This window comes from Zosterops lateralis (genome assembly GCF_965231275.1).
Source record: "Zosterops lateralis genome assembly, chromosome: 37".
NCBI classification, from domain to species: domain Eukaryota; kingdom Metazoa; phylum Chordata; class Aves; order Passeriformes; family Zosteropidae; genus Zosterops; species Zosterops lateralis.
Genome location: NC_139797.1, coordinates 143,266 through 160,950, shown reverse-complemented (window position 1 = coordinate 160,950; position 17,685 = coordinate 143,266). Strand labels below are relative to the sequence as shown.

General features: G+C 53.4%; 1 protein-coding gene across 1 annotated transcript; it reads right to left on the bottom strand.

Moving 5' to 3' along the window:
* Positions 1-1,199: 1,199 nt before the first annotated feature.
* Positions 1,200-16,752, bottom strand: LOC310921796 (branched-chain-amino-acid aminotransferase, cytosolic-like). The gene is made up of 11 exons (XM_083882029.1): positions 16,702-16,752; positions 14,340-14,390; positions 13,363-13,563; positions 11,571-11,681; positions 10,474-10,593; positions 9,100-9,263; positions 6,440-6,582; positions 4,542-4,627; positions 3,208-3,348; positions 2,108-2,182; positions 1,200-1,346 (listed from the first exon to the last, which is right to left on the bottom strand). Exons 1-11 carry the CDS (start codon positions 16,738-16,740, stop codon positions 1,308-1,310), a joined length of 1,170 nt encoding a protein of 389 aa, XP_083738155.1. The 5' UTR covers positions 16,741-16,752; the 3' UTR covers positions 1,200-1,307.
* Positions 16,753-17,685: the final 933 nt, after the last annotated feature.

Sequence of the window (17,685 nt, the reverse complement as noted above, 5' to 3'; positions counted from 1 at the left end):
CCCCAGGACCCCCCAAATCCCCCCAGGACCCCCCAAATCCCCCCCAAATCCCCCCCAAATCCCCCCCAAATCGGGGTCGCTCTCGGGGGTCCCCCCGCCGGAGGCAGAACGGGGGGCGGGGCCACGGAGGGGGCGGGGTTTAGTGGGAAACCACGCCCCCCTCCCCCATGGGCGTGGTCTCGTTTATGGGCGTGGCTTCTTCACCCACCCCCCAAAAATCCTCCCAAGTCCCGCCAAAATTCCCAAATTTGGGACATTTGGGGGATATTTGGGATTTTTGGGGACATTTTGGAATATTTGGGATATTTTGGGACATTTTTGGGACATTTTGGATTATTTGGGGACATTTTTGGGATATTTGGGGACATTTTTGGGGACATTTTGGGGACATTTTTAATTTTTGGGATATTTGGGTTATTTTGGGGATATTTTTGGGATATTTTTGGGAATATTTTGGGAATATTTTTGGAATATTTTTGGAATATTTTGGGACATTTTGGGTTATTTTTGGGACCTCCCCTCCCCCTCCCCATCCCCCCTCCCTCCAATTATTTAATCAATTTATTATTATTTATTTATTAATTTATTTAATAATTTAATCAATCAACCAATCAATTAATCAATCCATCATTAATCACCATTTATTTAATTACCGACCCCTCCCCCCCCTCCTCGCGCTGACCTTTGGTGGGGGGAGGGGGCCCCATTTTTGGGGGGAGGGGGGAGGGGGGAGGGGCCCCAAGGCACTGTGGGGTGGGGGAGGGGCGGGACACCCCCCCCCCCCCAAAAAAAAAAAATTCCCCAAAATTTGGGGGGTGGGGGAGGGGCCAGAATATTGCACCGGGTGGGGGAGGGGAAATTTTGGGGACCCCCCCCCCAAAAAAAAAAAAAAAAAGGGTTTGGAGTGTTGGGGGAGGGGAGGGGGGATTTTGGGGACCCTCCCCCTTTTTTTTTGGTATTTTTTTAGTGGTTTTTTTGGGTATTTTTTGGGGGGTCCCGGGTCCCATTTTTGGGGTGATTTTTGGGGGCCCCCCACCCCAATTTTTGGGTGATTTTTTGGGGGTCCCAGGTCCCATTTTTGGGGGTCCCAGGCCCCATTTTTGGGGTGTTTTTGAGGGTCCCAGGCCCCATTTTTGGGTGATTTTTTTTGGGGTCCCAGGTCCCATTTTTGGGGTATTTTTGGGGCCCCCCCATCCCAATTTTTGGGTATTTTTTGGGGGGTCTTGTGCCCCATTTTTGGGGTGTTTTTGGGGGTCCCGGGCCCCATTTTTGGGGTGTTTTTGGGGGTCCAGGGGGGCTCCGGGGGGTCACACGGGCTGGGCCCACGGGCTGGGGACTCGTCCGTACTGGGGGGGGACAGAAATTGGGGAGGGGTCACCAGAGGGGTCACCCCCCACCTCCCCAAAATTCCCACAATTTACCCCAAATTTTTCCCCCAAATTTTCCACAAATTTTTCCCAATTTTTCCCCCAAAATTTTTCCCAATTTTTCCACAATTTTTTCCACAATTTTTTCCCATTCCCCCCCCCCCAAATTTCTCTCCAATTTTCCTCCAAATTTCCCCATTTTTTCCCAAAAATTCCCCGAAAAATTTCCTCCCAAATTTTCCCAAATTTTCCCCAAAATTTCCCCCATTTTCCCCCAATTTTCCCCCAATTTTTCCCCCCAAATTTTGCCAAAATTTCCCCCCAAATTTCCCTCCAATTTCTCCCAAAATCCTTCAAATTTTCCCCAAAAATTCCCCCAAATTTTCCCCAATTTTCTCCCAAATTTCCCCCAATTTTTGCCCAAATTTTCCCCAATTTGCCCCAAAATTCCCCCCAGTTTTCCCCCAAATTTCCCCCCAAATTTTCCCGAATTTCTCCCAAAATCCTTCAAATTTTCCACCAAAATTTCCCCAATTTTTTTCCCAAATTTCCCCCAATTTTTTCCCAAATTTCCCCCAAATTTTTCCCAAAATTCCCCAATTTTTTCCTCAATTTTCCCCCATTTTTTCCCCAAATTTCCCCCAATTTTTTCCCAAAATTCCCCAATTTTTTCCCCCATTTTCCCCCCATTTTTTGCCCAAATTTCCCCCCAAATTCCCCCCAAATCCCCCCGGGCCCACCTGGATGTCGCTGAGCTCCCGCAGGAGCCTCGAGGCCACTTTGGGGCCGTTTTCCATCGTGGGGACCTTGAGCAGCTTTGGGGGGAAATTTTGGGGTCAGGGGGCCCCAAAATCCCCAAAAAAACCCCTAAAAAATCCCTCTGGGCCCCAAAAATCCCCCAAACCCCCCCGAAATTCCCCCCAAACCCCAAATCCCCAGGACCCCCCGGACCCCCAAACCCCTCAGACCCCCCAGATCCCCCCAGACCCCAAAACCCCCTCCCCAAATCCCTCCCAGACCCCAAAACCGACCCCAAACCCCCCAAAATTGCCCCCAAACCCCCAAAATTCCCCCAAAATTCCCCATAAACTCCCCAAACCCCATAAACCCCCAAACCCTGAGGACTCCCCCAGACCCTAAATCGCCTCTAGGACCCCCCAGATCCCCCCAGACCCCTAAACCTCCCCCAGAACCCTTCCCAGGACCCCCAAAATTCCCCATAACCGCTTAAATTCCCCCCAAACCCCACAACCCCCGGGACCCCCGACCCTCAAGACCCCCCAAAATCACCCCAGGACCCCCCAGGACCCCGGAAATCCCCCCCAGGACCCCCCAAATCCCCCTAAATCCCCCCCAAATCCCCCCCAGGAGCCCCAAAATTCCCCATAACCCCCAAAATTTCTCCCATAACTCCCCAAACCCCGGGACCCCCGGGACCCCCCTGATACCCAGGACCCCCCAGGACCCCCCGGGACCCCCCAGGACCCCCCAGGACCCCCCAGGATCTCCCAGGACCCCCCAGGACCCCCCGGGACCCCCCAGGACCTCCCAGGAGCCCCCAAATCCCCCCCAGGACCCAGAGGACCCCCCAAATCCTCCTCTGAGCACCCCCAGGACCCCCCAGGACCCCCCAGGACCCCCCAAATCCCCCCCAAGACCCCCCAAGACCCTCCCCAGACCCAAAACCCTCAAAATTCCCCCAAAATTCCCCTAAAAATCCCCCATAACCCCCCAACCCCCAGAACTCCCGGGCCCCCCCTGATACCCAGGACCCCCCAGGACCCCCCGGGACCCCCCAGGACCCCCCAGGACCCCCCAGGACCCCCCGGGACCCCCATACCTGCCCCTGGTAGAGGATCTCCCCCACGGGACAGACCAGGCAGGCGGTGCCGGCCCCGAACATCTCCCGGACTCGCCCCTCCCGCAGCGCCTCCAGCACCGGCCCCAGCGCCAGCGGCTCCTCCCGCACCGGGAACTCACCCTGGGGGTCCCAGGGGGGTCAGGGGGGGCCGGGGGGGGTCAGGGGGGTCTGGGGGGGGCTCTGAGGGGTCTGGGGAGGCCTGGGTATCCGGGGGGTCCCGGGGGTCCCGGGGGTTGGGGGGTTTTGGGGGGAATTTTGGGGGAATTTAGGGGGTTTTTTTGGGAATTTTGAGGGTTTTGGGGTCTGGGAGGGATTTTTGGGGGGTCCTGGGGGGGGCTTCGGGGAGTTATGGGGGAATTTTGGCGGTTATGGGGAATTTTGGGGGTCCTGGGGGCTCCTGGAGGGGCTCAGGGGGGTCTGGGGGGTCCTGAGGGTCAGGGGGGTCCTGGGGGGTCCCAGGGGGGGCTCAAGGGGGTCTGGGAGGGTCCCAGGGGGCTCAGGGGGGTCCAGGGGGGCTCAGGGGGGTCCTGGGGGGTCCTGGGTATCCGGGGGTCCCGGGGGTTGTGGGGTTTTGGGGGGAATTTGGGGGGTTATGGAGAATTTTGGGGGTCCTGGGGGGTCCTGGGGGGTCCTGGGAGGGTCCAGGGGGGCTCAAGAGGGTCCTGGGGGTCCCAGAGGGCTCAGGGGGGTCTGGGGGCTCCTGGGGGGGTCCTGGGGGGTCTGGGGGGGTCCTGGGGGTCCCAGGGGGGGCTCAGGGGGTCCTGGGAGGCTCAGGAGAGTCCTGGGGGGGTCTGGGGGGGTCTGGGGGGTCCAGGGGGGTCAGGGGGGTCCCAGGGGGGCTCAGGAGGGTCCAGGGGGGGCTCAGGGGGGTCTTGGAGGGTCCCAGGGGGGTCCTGGGAGCTCAAGGGGGTCCTGGGGGGTCCCAGGGGGTCTCAGGGGGGTCTCAGTGGGTTCCCAGGGGGTCCTGGGGGGCTCAGGGGGGTCCCAGGGGGGTCCTGGGGGGCTCAGAGGGGTCACAGGGGGGCCGGGGGGGGGTCTGGGGGGTCTAGGGGGTCCTGGGGGGTCCTGGGGGGGTCCCAGGGGGGGCTCGGCCCCACCCTGAACCCCCCCACGGAATTTGGGGAGGGGGAGAGGGAGAAAATGCCCCAAAATGGGACAAAAACGAGACAAAAAATGTCCCAAAAATGCCCCAAAAATGCCCCAAAATCCCCCCAGACCCCCCAAATTTGCCCCCAGACCCCCCAAATCCCCCCAAATCCCCCCAGACCCCCCAAATCCCCCCAAATCCCCCCAGACCCCCCAAAGCCCCTCACCCATTTCCGGGCCAGCTCCAAGAGGCTCCTCCGGGTGACCCCGGGCAGGATCAGCCCGTCCAGGGGGGGCGTCACCAGCTCCGGGCCTGGGGGGACAGGGGGGTCACCCCAAAACCGGGACCACCAAAATCCCCCCCAGGACCCCCAAAACCACCCCAAATCCACCGGGACCCCCCAAATCCATCCCCGGGACCCCCCAAACAGCCCAGGGGGGGCGTCACCAGCTCCGGGCCTGGGGGCACAGGGGGGTCACCCCAAAACCGGGACCCCCCAAATCCCCCTCAGGACCCCTAAATGCCCCCCAAATCCCCCCCAGCATCCCCCAAATCCCCACTGAGACCCCCCAAATCCCCCCCAAATCTCCACTGAGACCCCCCAGGACAAAAAAAACACAAACTCAAAAAAACCCCCAAGAAACCCTTAAAAAAACACAAACCCAAAAAACCCCCCAAGAAACCCCTAAAAAAACACAACCCAAAAAACCCCCCAAGAAACGCCTAAAAAAACACAAACCCAAAAAACCCCCCAAGAAACCCCTAAAAAAACACAAACCCAAAAAACCCCCCAAACCCCCTAAGACCCCAAAAAACCCCCCCAAATCCCTTCCAGTCCCCCCAAACTCCCCCAAATCCCCCTCAGAACCCCCAAACCCCCCTCAGGACCCCCCAATCCCCCCCCACATCCCCCCCAGACCTCCCCAAACCCCTCCCAAATCCCCCCCAAATCTCCCCAGGACCCCCCAGGACCCCCTAAACTCCCCTAAATCCCCCCCAAATCCCCACTGACACCCCCCAGGACCCCCCAAATCCCCCTCAGGCCCCCTCAAATTCCCCCCAAATCCCCCCCAAATCCCCTCCAGACCTCCCCAAACCCCTCTCAAATCCCCCCCAAACCTCCCCAGCACCCCCCAAATCCCCACTGGGACCCCCCAGGACCCCTCAACCCCCCCCCAAACCTATCCCAAACCCCCTAAATCCCCCCTAAGACCCCCAAACTCCCCCCAAATCCCTTCCAGTTCCCCTCAAACTCCCCTCAAACTCCCCCCAAATCCCCCCCAGGACCCCCCAAATCCCCACTGAGACCCCCCAGGACCCCCAAATCCCCCCCAAATCCCCCTCAGGACCCTCCAAGACCCCCTAAACTCCCCTAAATTCCTCCCAGGACCCCCCAATCCCCCTCAGGACCCCCCAAATCCCTTCCAGGACCCTCTCAGGACCCCCAAATTCCCCCAAACCCCCTCAAATCCCCCTCAGGACCCACCGGGACCCCCAAACTCCCTCCTAGGGCCCCCCAGGACCCCCCAAACCCCTCCTAGGGCCCCCCAGGACCCCCCAAACCCCCTCAGGACCCTCTAGGACCCCCTAAACTCCCCTAAATTCCCCCCAGGACCCCCCAACCCCCCCCCCCAAGACCCCCGAACTCCCCCCAAATCCCCCCCAAAGCCCCCAAATCCCCACTGAGACCCCCCAGGACCCCCCAAATCCCCCCAGGACCCCCCAAACTCCCCTAAATCCCCCTCAGGACCCCCTAAATCCCCCCCAAATCCCCCCAAATCCCCACTGAGACCCCCCCAGGACCACCCAAACCCCTCCCAAATCCCCCCTAAGACCCTCAAACTCCCCCCAAATCCCTTCTAGTCCCCCCAAACTCCCCTCAAACTCCCCTCAAATCCCCCTCAGGACCCCCCAAATCCCCACTGAGACCCCCCAGGACCCCCCAAATCCCCCCCAAATCCCCCTCAGACCCCCCCCAGGACCCCCCAACCCCGCCCCAAGACCCCCAAACTCCCCCCAAATCCCTTCCAGTCCCCCCAAATCCCCACTGAGACCCCCCAGGACCTCCCCAGGACCCCCCAATCCCCCCCCCAGGACCCCCCACACCCCCCCCAGGTGCGCTACCTGTCCCGGGGCGGTCCCAGAGCACGAAGAGGTTCATGGTGCCCATCTCGGTCAGGAGCCGCTCGGGGCCGTGGAGCCACAGGACCTGCTGACAGCCCCGGGACAGGGCGGCCTCCTGCAGCTCCAGGCACGGGCCGTAATTACTGCATTAAAAATATAGAAATTAATATAAAATAATCCTAAAATAATCCCAAATTATCCCAAAATGAACCCCCCAGTGCTGGCAGCCCCGGGACAGGGCGGCCTCCTGCAGCTCCAGGCAGGGACCGTAATTACTGAATAAAATTAATATAAAATAATCCCAAAATTAATCCAAAATTAACCCAAAATTAACCCAAAATAATCCCAAAATGAACCCCCCAGTGCTGGCAGCCCCGGGACAGGGCGGCCTCTTGGAGCTCCAGGCAGGGACCGTAATTACTGAATAAAAAATATAGAAATTGACCCCAAAAAATTAAATATCGCACCAAATAATTTTTTTAAAAATTAAATTTATATGTATGTATGTATGTATGTGTATATATATATATATATAAAAAATATATATATAAAATAAATATATATATATTTTAAATTATATATATATAAATAATTATATCTATATAAAACCCCCCAAAAACATATATATATAAAAATAATATATGTATAAAATAAATATATATATTTAAAATTATATATAATATATATATATAATAATTATATATATATTAAAAACCCCAAAAACATATATATATATATATATATATAATATATATAAAAATACATATTTTTTTAAGTTTACATATATATTATATATATATATAAATAATTTTTATATATATATTAAAAAAAATAAAAAGACCCAAAAAACACCAAAAAGAAAGGAAAAAAAAAAAATCAAAAAAATTACCCAGAAAAAAACCCCAAAAATCCAAACCAAAAAACCACCCCAAAAATCCAATCTCCAACCCCCAAAACTCCCCAAATCCGGCCCCATTAGTGCCTCCTGCAGCTCCAGGCACGGGCCATAGTTACTGCACAAAAAATATAGAAATTAATATAAAATAATCCTAAAATAATCCCAAATTATCCCAAAATGAACCCCCCAGTGCTGACAGCCCCGGGACAGGGCGGCCTCTTGGAGCTCCAGGCAGGGACCGTAATTACTGCATAAAAAATATAGAAATTGACCCAAAAAAATTAAATATCGCACCAAAATAACCCCCCAAAAAACATTAATTTTTTTTTAAAAAATTATATGTATACATATATATATATATAAAATAAATATATATAAAATAATAAATATGTATATAAAATAAATATATTTATTTAAAATTATTTTTTATATATATATATAATATAAAATAATAATATACATATATATAAAATAATAATTAAAAAAACCCCAAAAAACCCCAAAAAAACCAAACCAAACTAAAACAAAACAGTGTCTGGCCCCCCCAGGCCAGGCCCAGTCAGTGGTCACTGTGTGGTCAGTCAGTGGTCAATGGTCACTGTGTGGTCAGTGGTCAGTGGTCAGTCAGTGGTCACTCAGCGGTCACTCACGCGCCCAGTTTGCAGTGTCCGGCGCCCCCAGGCCAGGCCCTCTCGTGGCCGGGCTCGGCCAGCAGTCAGTGGTCAGTCAGTGGTCACTCTCAGCAGTCAGTGGTCACTCAGGGGTCGGTGGTCAGTGGTCACTCAGGGGTCACTCACGCGCCCAGTTTGCAGTGTCCGGCCCCTCCAGGCCAGGCCCTCTCGTGGCCGGGCTCGGCCAGCAGTCAGTGGTCAGTCAGTGGTCACTCTCAGCAGTCAGTGGTCAGTCCCATTGGTCAATGGTCACTCAGGGGTCAGTGGTCAGTCAGTGGTCACTCACGCGCCCAGTTTGCAGTGTCCAGCCCCTCCAGGCCAGGCCCTCTCGTGGCCGGGCTCGGCCAGCAGTCAGTGGTCAGTCAATGGTCACTCCCAGCAGTCAGTGGTCAGTCAATGGTCAGTCAATGGTCAGTCAGTGGTCAATGGTCAGTGGTCAGTGGTCACTCAGGGGTCACTCACGCGCCCAGTTTGCAGTGTCCGGCGCCCCCAGGCCAGGCCCTCTCATGGCCGGGCTCGGCCAGCAGTCAGTGGTCAGTCAATGGTCACTCTCAGCAGTCAGTGGTCAGTCCCATTGGTCAATGGTCACTCAGGGGTCGGTGGTCAGTGGTCAGTGGTCACTCACGCGCCCAGTTTGCAGTGTCCGGCGCCCCCAGGCCAGGCCCAGTCAGTGGTCACTGTGTGGTCAGTGGTCAGTGGTCAGTGGTCACTCACGCGCCCAGTTTGCAGTGTCCGGCCCCTCCAGGCCAGGCCCTCTCGTGGCCGGGCTCGGCCAGCAGTCAGTGGTCAGTCAGTGGTCACTCCCAGCAGTCAGTGGTCAGTCAGTGGTCACTCTCAGCAGTCAGTGGTCACTATATGGTCACTGTGTGGTCAGTAGTCAGTGGTCAGCGGTCACTCACGCGCCCAGTTTGCAGTGTCCGGCGCCCCCAGGCCAGGCCCTCTCGTGGCCGGGCTCGGCCAGCAGTCAATGGTCAGTCAGTGGTCAGTCAATGGTCACTCATTGGTCAATGGTCAGTGGTCACTATATGGTCACTGTGTGGTCAATGGTCACTGAGCAGTCAATGGTCAGTGGTCACTCAGCGGTCACTCACGCGCCCAGTTTGCAGTGTCCGGCGCCCCCAGGCCAGGCCCTCTCGTGGCCGGGCTCGGCCAGCAGCCGGACGGGGGCGAAGAGTCCTCCGGGGAAATACGGCCCCACCGGACACAGCAGGACGAAGAGCAGCGCCCGCCCGGGGGGCGCCACGCCCAGGGCGGGCTGGGGGCAAAGGTCAGGGGTCAGGGGTCAGGGGTCACTCGAAATCCCCATAAAAATCTGCCCAAATTTAACCAAAATACACCAAAATCTGCCCCAAAATTGACCCAAAATTGACCCAAAATTGACCCAAATTATCCCCACTGGACACTGCAGCGTCCGGCCAAGGGTGGGCCATGCCCAGGTCAAAGGTCAAGGGGTCAGGGGTCAGTGGTCACTCGAAATTCCCATAAAAATCCGCCCAAATTTAACCAAAATTTGCCCCAAAATACCCAAAAATTGACCCAAAAATTACCCAAAATTAACCAAAAATTTCCCCAAAATTACCCAAAATGCCCCCGAAATGTCCCCAAAAATCCCCCAAATGTCCCTAAAACCCCCCAAATCCCCCCAAAAATCCTCCAAAATTCCCCAAATCCCCCCAAATCTCCCCAATTTCCCCCCAACGTCCCCAAAAATCCCCCAAAATCCCCCCAAATCCCCCCAAAATTCCCCAAATCCCTCCAAGCCCCCCCCAAATCCCCCAAAAATGCCCCCAAACCCCCAAAATCCCCCCCAAAAAATCCCCAAAATCCCATTTAACCCTCCCCAAATGTTCCCAAAATCCCCCCAAACCTCCCAAAAATCCCCAAAATCCCCCCAAAACCCTCCCAAACCCCCAAAAAACCCCCCAAACCCCCAAAAAACCCCAAATCCTCAAAAATCCCCCCAAAATCCCCCCAAAATCCCATTTAACCCCCCCCAAATGTCCCAAAATTTCCCCAAATCCCCCAAGAATCCCCCAAATCCCCCCAAAATTCCCCAAATCCCCTTTAACCCTCCCCAAATCTCCCCCAAACCCCAAAAGACCCTAAAAATCCCCCCAAAAAATTCCCCAAATCCCCTAAAAATCCCCCCCAAAAATTCCCCAAATCCCCTAAAACCCCCCCAAATCCCCCCAAATTCCCCCCAAATCCCAAAAAATCCCCCAAAAATCCCCTTTAACCCTCCCCAAATCTCCCCCAAACCCCAAAAAACCCTAAAAATCCCCCCAAAAAATTCCCCAAATCCCCTAAAACCCCCCCAAATTCCCCCCCAAATCCCAAAAAATCCCCCAAAAATCCCATTTAACCCCCCCCAAATGTCCCAAAAATCCCCCTAATTCTCCCCAAATGTCCCAAAAAATCCCCAAATTCCCCCCAAAACCCCCCAAATCCCCCCGAAGCCCCCCGACCTCGGTGCCGATGAGGGTGGGGCGGATGTAGAGGCTGCTCTGGGGGTCCCGGGGCACCCACCGCCCCTCCAGCCGCACCAGGGCCCGGATACACTCCAGGAGCTCCCCCGCCTCAAATTCCTGACATTTGGGGGGAAATTTGGGGTTTTTGGGTCATTTGGGGAAATTTGGGGTAATTTAGGGGGTTTGGGGGAATTTTGTGGGGATTTTGGGGAAAATTTGGGGGGTTTTGGGGGAAATTTGGGGGATTTTTGGGACATTTTGGGGGGAATTCAGGGCATTTTTCAGGGATTTTTTTTGGGTTTTTTGGGGGGGTATTTGGGGGAAATTTTGGGGAAATTTTAGGGAAAAATTGGGGGAAATTGGGGGAAATTGGGGGAAATCTGGGGGAATTTTGGGGGAAATTTGGGGGGGATTTGGGGGAAAAATTGGGGGAAATTTTAGGGAAAAATTGGGAGAAAATTGGGGAAAATTTGGGGGGAAATTGGGGGGAAATTTGAGGAAAATTTGGGGGAAATTTTGTGAAAATTCAGGGAAAATTTTGGGGTATTTGGGGTAAATTTGGGGATAATTTTGGGGCTATTTTTGGGGTTATTTTTGGGCTGATTTTGGAGATATTTCGGGGTGGTTTTGGGGGTCACTTTGGGGATATTTTTGAGGTTATTTTTGGGTTGGTTTTGGGTTATTTTTGGGTTATTTAGGGGTTATTTTGGGGGTTATTTTGGGATGATTTTGGGGGTCACTTTGGGGATTTTTCTGGGGATATTTTTGGGGATATTTTTGGGATAAATTTGGGATTATTTTGGGGATATTTCTGGGATAATTTTGGGATTTTTGGGGGATATTTTTGGGATAAAATTGGGATAAATTTGGGGATATTTGGGGGACATTTTGGGGGATATTCTGGGGTTATTTAGAGAATATTTTGGGGATATTTTGGGGATATTTTGGGGATAAATTTGGGATAATTTTGGGGATATTCCGGGGTTATTTAGGGAATATTTTGGGGATTTTTGGGGGTGATTTTTGAGATATTTCTGGGATATTTTGGGATCTTTTGGGGATATTTTAGGACGATTTAGGGCTAATTCACTCACGGGCAGACAGACCCTGCGGGCCGAGCGCAGCATCCTCTCCATGTTCAGCTCGGGCCGGAAAAGGCGAATTTTGTCGTCGTCCCCACGAAAAGCCTTGAGACCCTCGAAGAGCTGCAGGGGGGAAAAGGGTTGGGGGGATTTGGGGAAGATTTTGGGGTAATTTCGGGGTGATTTTTGGGGTATTTTTTTAGTGATTTTTGATGTATTTTTGGGGTGATTTTTGGGACGATTTCAGGCTGGTTTTTGGAATATTTTTGGGTGATTTTTGGGATTTTTTTTGGGATATTTTCGGGGTTTTTTCAGGATATTTTGGGGTGATTTTTGGGGTATTTTGGGTGATTTTTCGGGTGATTTCTGGGGTATTTTCAGGGTGATTTTTGGGTGATTTTTTGGGTATTTTTGGGATTTTTTTGGGGTGATTTTTGGGATATTTTTTGGATGATTTTTGGGGTAATTTCTGTGATATTTTTGGGTGATTTTTGGGATATTTTCAGGATATTTTGGGGTGATTGATTTTTGGGATATTTTTGGGTATTTTTGGGATATTTTTTGGGCGATTTTTGGGATATTTTCAGGACGATTTGGGGGTGATTTTTGGGATTTTTTTTTGGTGATTTTTGGGATTTTTTTGGATGATTTTTGGGATTTTTTCAGGATATTTTGGGGTGATTTTTGGGGTATTTTGGGTGATTTTTCGGGTGATTTCTGGGGTAATTTCAGGGTGATTTTGAGGCGATTTTTGGGGTAATTTTTGATGTATTTTTGGGGTGATTTTTGGGATGATTTCAGGCCATTTTTTAGGGTGGTTTGGAGTCATTTTTGGGGTTATTTTTGGGATATTTTCAGGGTGATTTTTGAGTGATTTTTGGGATATTTTTGGGGTGATTTTTGGGATGATTTCAGGCTGGTTTTTGAGGTGGTTTTGGGTTATTTTTTTCGGATATTTTTGGGTGATTTTTGCGGTAATTTTGGGGATATTTTCGGGATATTTTCAGGACGATTTCGGGGTGATTTTTGGGATTTTTTTGGGTAAATTTCCGGGTATTTTTGGGTGATTTTTGGGATAATTTCTGTGGTATTTTTGGGTTATTTTTGGGATATTTTCAGGGCGATTTTGGGTGATTTTGGTGTATTTTTCGGGCAATTTTTGAGATATTTTGGGGGGGATTTTTTGGGTAATTTTTGGGGTATTTTTGGGGGTAATTTCTGGGTTGGTTTTGGGATGATTTTGGAGTGGTTTGGGGATATTTTTTGGGGTGCTTGGGGCTATTTTTTGGGGCGATTTCTGGGGTAATTTCAGGATGATTTGGGGGTATTTTTGGGGTAATTTTGGGGGTATTTTTTGGTGATTTCTGGGGTAATTTCAGGGTGATTTTGGGGTATTTTTGGGTGATCTTTGGAGTAATTTCCACGGTGTCTTTGAGATGATTTTGGAGTATTTTTCGTGTTACTTTGGGGATATTTTCACGATGATTTTGGGACAATCCTGGGATGATTTTGGGGTGATTTTGGGATATTTTTTGGGGATTTTTTTGGGTTATTTTTGTGATATTTTCTGGATATTTTCAGGACAATTTTGGGATATTTTTGGGATGATTTTTGGGGATATTTTCACAAGGATTTTGGGACAATTCTGGGATGATTTTGGGGTGCTTTTGGGATATATTTTGGGTTATTTTCGGGATATTTTCGTGATATTTTCGGGATATTTTCAGGACAATCCTGGGATGATTTTGGGCTATTTTTGGGGTTATTTTGGGCTATTTTTGGGGTTATTTTCAGCCCCCCCGACCTCCACGGCGTAGTGCAGGGCGCAGCTGGCCGGGTGCAGCCGCAGCTCCTGGAAGGGGCAGATCTGGGGGCGCCCCCAGCCCCCGGCCCGGCTCCACTCCACCCTCAGCATGTGGTCGGTGAAAACCTTCCCAAACACCAGATCCCGGGGGGCCGGGGGCGTCCCGGGGGTCCCGACGTGCTCCAGCTCCAGCTCCGAGGCCTGGGGGGAAAGAGAGACATTGGGGGGATTTGGGGGGATTTTGGGGATTTTTGGGGGATTTTTGGGGGATTTTTGGGGAATTTTTGGGGAATATTGGAAGAATTTTGGAGAATTATTGGGGATTTTTGGGGAATTTTTGGGGGAATTTTTTGAGAATTTTTGAGGAATTTTTGGAGAATTTTTGGGAATTTTTTTGGAATTTTTTGAGAACTATTGGGGAATTTTTTGAGAATTTTTTGGGAATTATTGGGGAATTTGGGGGGAATTTTGGGGAATTTTTTGAGAATTTTTGGGGAATTTTTGGGGGGAATTTTTGGGGATTTTTTTTTTGTAATTTTTAGGAATTATTGGGGAGAATTTTGGAAAATTTTTTGAGAATTATTGGGGAATTTTTGGAGAATTATTGGGGAATTTTTGGAGAATTTTTTGGGAATTTTTGGAGAATTTTTGGGGAATTTTTGGGGGAATTTTTGGGGAATTTTTTTGCAATTTTTAGGAATTATTGGGGAAAATTTTGGAAAATTTTTTGAGAATTATTGGGGAATTTTTGGAGAATTTTTGGAAAAATATTGGGGAATTATTAGGGAAATTTTGGGAATTATTGGGGAAATTTTGGAGAATTTTTTGGGATTTTTTTGGAATTTTGGTGGATTTTTTTTGGAATTTTGCGGGAATTTTTTGGGGAATTTTGGCAGAATTTTGGTGAAATTTTGGGGGAATTTTGGGGGAATTTTGGGCTGATTTTGGGCTGATTTTGGGCTGTTTTGGTCCCTCACCCTGAAGGTGCTGTTGTAGCCCCGTCGGAGCCGCAGCAACGTCGCCAAAACCTGGGGGGGGGAAATATCCCAGTTTGGACCAGTCTGGACCAGTTTGGCCCCATTTTTTTTTCCCAGTCCCCCCCAGTCGGGCTGGGCGTGGCTCTGGGGGCGGGGTTTGCTCCAGGCCCCGCCCCGGCCCCGCCCCCAGGGCGGACTTTGACCCCCCCGAGCCGCCATTGACCAGAAGAGCCGGACTGGGAGAGACTGGGAGAGAACTGGGGGCTACTGGGGGGCACTGGGAGCTACTGGGGGGCACTGGGAGGGGATTAGGGGGCACTGGGAGCTACTGGGGGGCACTGGGAGGGGATTAGGGGGGACTGGGAGGGCATTGGAGGGCACTGGGAGGGACTGGGAGGGCACTGGAGGGGGACTGGGGGCGACTGGGAGCAACTGGGACAGACTGGGGGGGTACTGGGAGGGCACTGGGAGCAAATGGAAGGGACTGGGAGGGGACTGGGGAGCACTGGGAGCTACTGGGGGGGACTGGGAGGGACTGGGAGAGACTGGAAGAGAACTGGGGGCACTGGGAGGGGATTGGGAGGGACTGGAGAGCACTGGGAGCTACTGGGGGGCACTGGGAGAGACTGGGAGAGAACTGGGGGGCACTGGGAGGGCACTGGGAGCTACTGGGAGTGACTGGGGGGCATTGAGGGGGCACTGGGAGGGACTGGGAAGGGATTGGGGGGGACTGGGAGAGAATTGGGGGCACTGGGAGGGACTGGGAGAAACTGGGAGGGCACTGGGGGGGACTGGGGGGATTGGGGGGCACTGGGAGAAACTGGGAGGGGACTGGGAGCTACTAGGAGAGACTGGGAGTGACTGGGGGGGTCTGGGAGGGGATTGGGGAGCACTGGGAGCTACTGGGGGGGTTCTGGGAGTGACTGAGACAGACTGGGAGAGACTGGGAGAGAACTGGGAGGAAATTGGGGGACACTGGGAGAGACTGGGAGTGACTGGGAGCTACTGGGACAGACTGGACAGGCACTGGGAGCAACTGGGGGGCACTGGGAGGGATTGGGAGGGAACTGGGAGCTACTGGGAGAGACTGGACGGGCACTGGGAGTGACTGGGACGAGCCCCAGTGGGGCCTGAGCGGAACTGGGGAAGTCCAAGGGTCACTGGGAGGGGCCCGTGGGGACTGGGAGTGACTGGGACAGACTGGGAGGGACTGGCGGGGACTGGGAGTAACTGGGAGGAGTCACTGGGGTCACTGTCAGGGGTCACTGGTGTTACTGGTGTTACTGGGAACCCTGTCAGGGGTTACTGGGGTTACTGGGAGTCCTGGCAGGGGCACTGGGACGGGTCACTGGTGTTACTGGTGTTACTGGGAGGGGTCACCGGGATGACTGGTGGCACTGGGAGTCAGGAGTTACTGGGAGGAGTCACTGGGGTTACTGGTGTTACTGGGAGGGGACTGGGAGCACTGGGAGGAGTCACTGGAGTCACTGGGAGGAGTTACTGGGATTACTGGTGGCACTGGGACGGGTCACTGGTGTCACTGGTGTTACTGGGACGGGTCACCGGGATGACTGGTGTTACTGGGAACCCTGTCAGGGGTTACTGGGGTTACTGGGAGTCCTGGCAGGGGCACTAGGATGGGTCACTGGGATTACTGGTGTTACTGGTGTCACTGGGAACCCTGGGAGGGGTCACTGGCATTACTGGTATTACTGGGAGGGGTCACTGGTGTTACTGGTGTCCCTGGCAGGGGTCACTGGTGTTACTGGTGTTACTGGGATCCCTGGCAGGGGCACTGGGGTCACTGGGATTACTGGGAGGGGTCACTGGTGTTACTGGTGTCACTGGGAGGGGTCACTGGGGTCCCTGTCAGGGGTCACTGGGGTTACTGGGGGGGTCACTGGGGTTACTGGGGGGGTCACTGGGGTCACTGGGAGCCCTGTCAGGGGTCACTGGTGTTACTGGGGTCACTGGGATCCCTGTCAGGGGTCACTGGGAGGGGTTACTGGGGTCACCGGTGTCCCTGGCAGGGGCACTGGGGTCACTGGGATTACTGGGAGGGGTCACTGGTGTTACTGGTGTCACTGGGAGGGGTCACTGGGGTCCCTGTCAGGGTCACTGGGGTTACTGGGGGGGTCACTGGGGTTACTGGGGGGGTCACTGGGGTTACTGGGATCCCTATCAGGGTTACTGGGGTCACTGGGGTCCCTGTCAGGGGTCACTGGGGTTACTGGGGGGGTCACTGGGGTTACTGGGAGCCCTATCGGGGTCACTGGGGTCACTGGTGTCCCTGTCAGGGTTACTGGGGTCACTGGGAGAGATCACTGGTGTTACTGGTGTCACTGGTCCCCCCCCCTCTCACCGCTCCGCCGCCCCGGGTCCGCAGCGCCGCCGCCGCCATCGCTCCAAGCCCCGCCCCTCCCTCTCTCCGCCAATGGCAGCGCGCGTTCCCGCCCCGCCCTCCTCCGCCTGCCCAATGAAAACGCGCCGTCGCACTCCGCCCCCGCGCGCGGCCAATCCCCGCGCGCCGCCCCCTGTGGCCAATCAGCGAGCGCGGCGCGCGCCACGCCCCCCCTCCCTGCGCGGGCCACGCCCCCCGAGCCGTTAATAAAAACCCATTGGTTCCTGACCCCGCTTATTTGAATACAGGCCACGCCCCCCCTCCCTGCGGGCTCTGACCAATGGGAGCGCGGGGTGGGCGGGGCCTCGGCACGTGCGGGGACGGCACGTGAACGGAGCGGCCCCAAAAAATAATTTTAAAAATCCCCAAAATCCCCCCCAAAAAATCCAAAAAAGTCCCCCCCAAAATCCTCAAAAAATTCCAAAAAAATCCCAAAATTCCCCAAAAATCCCCCCCCCAAAAAATCCCAAAAAATCCCCCCCAAAAATCCTCAAAAAAAATCCCCAAAAAATCCCTCCAAAAATCCCAAAAAATCCCAAAAAATCCTCAAAAAAAATCCCCAAAAAATCCCTCCAAAAATCCCCACAAAAATCCTAAAAAAAATCCTCAAAAAAATCCCCAAAAAATCCCCCCAAAAAAATCCCCAAAATCCACAAAAAATCCCCCCCCCCAAATCCCCCCCAAAAATCCCTCAAAATTCCCCAAAAAATCCTCAAATTCCGGGTACCCCAAATTCCCCCTCCCCCCCATTTTTGGGCTGCCCCTCCCCCCGGCCGTGGGTGGGGGAGGGCCCGGAGACTCTTCCCACGCGTGGGGGAGGGGCGGGCAGGTTCGGGCACGGAACCGGGACAAAGCGGGACCGGAATAACCGGGACCGGAATAACCGGGACTGGGACAGGGACAGGGACAGGGACAGGAACCGGGACAGGGACTAGAAGGGGACAG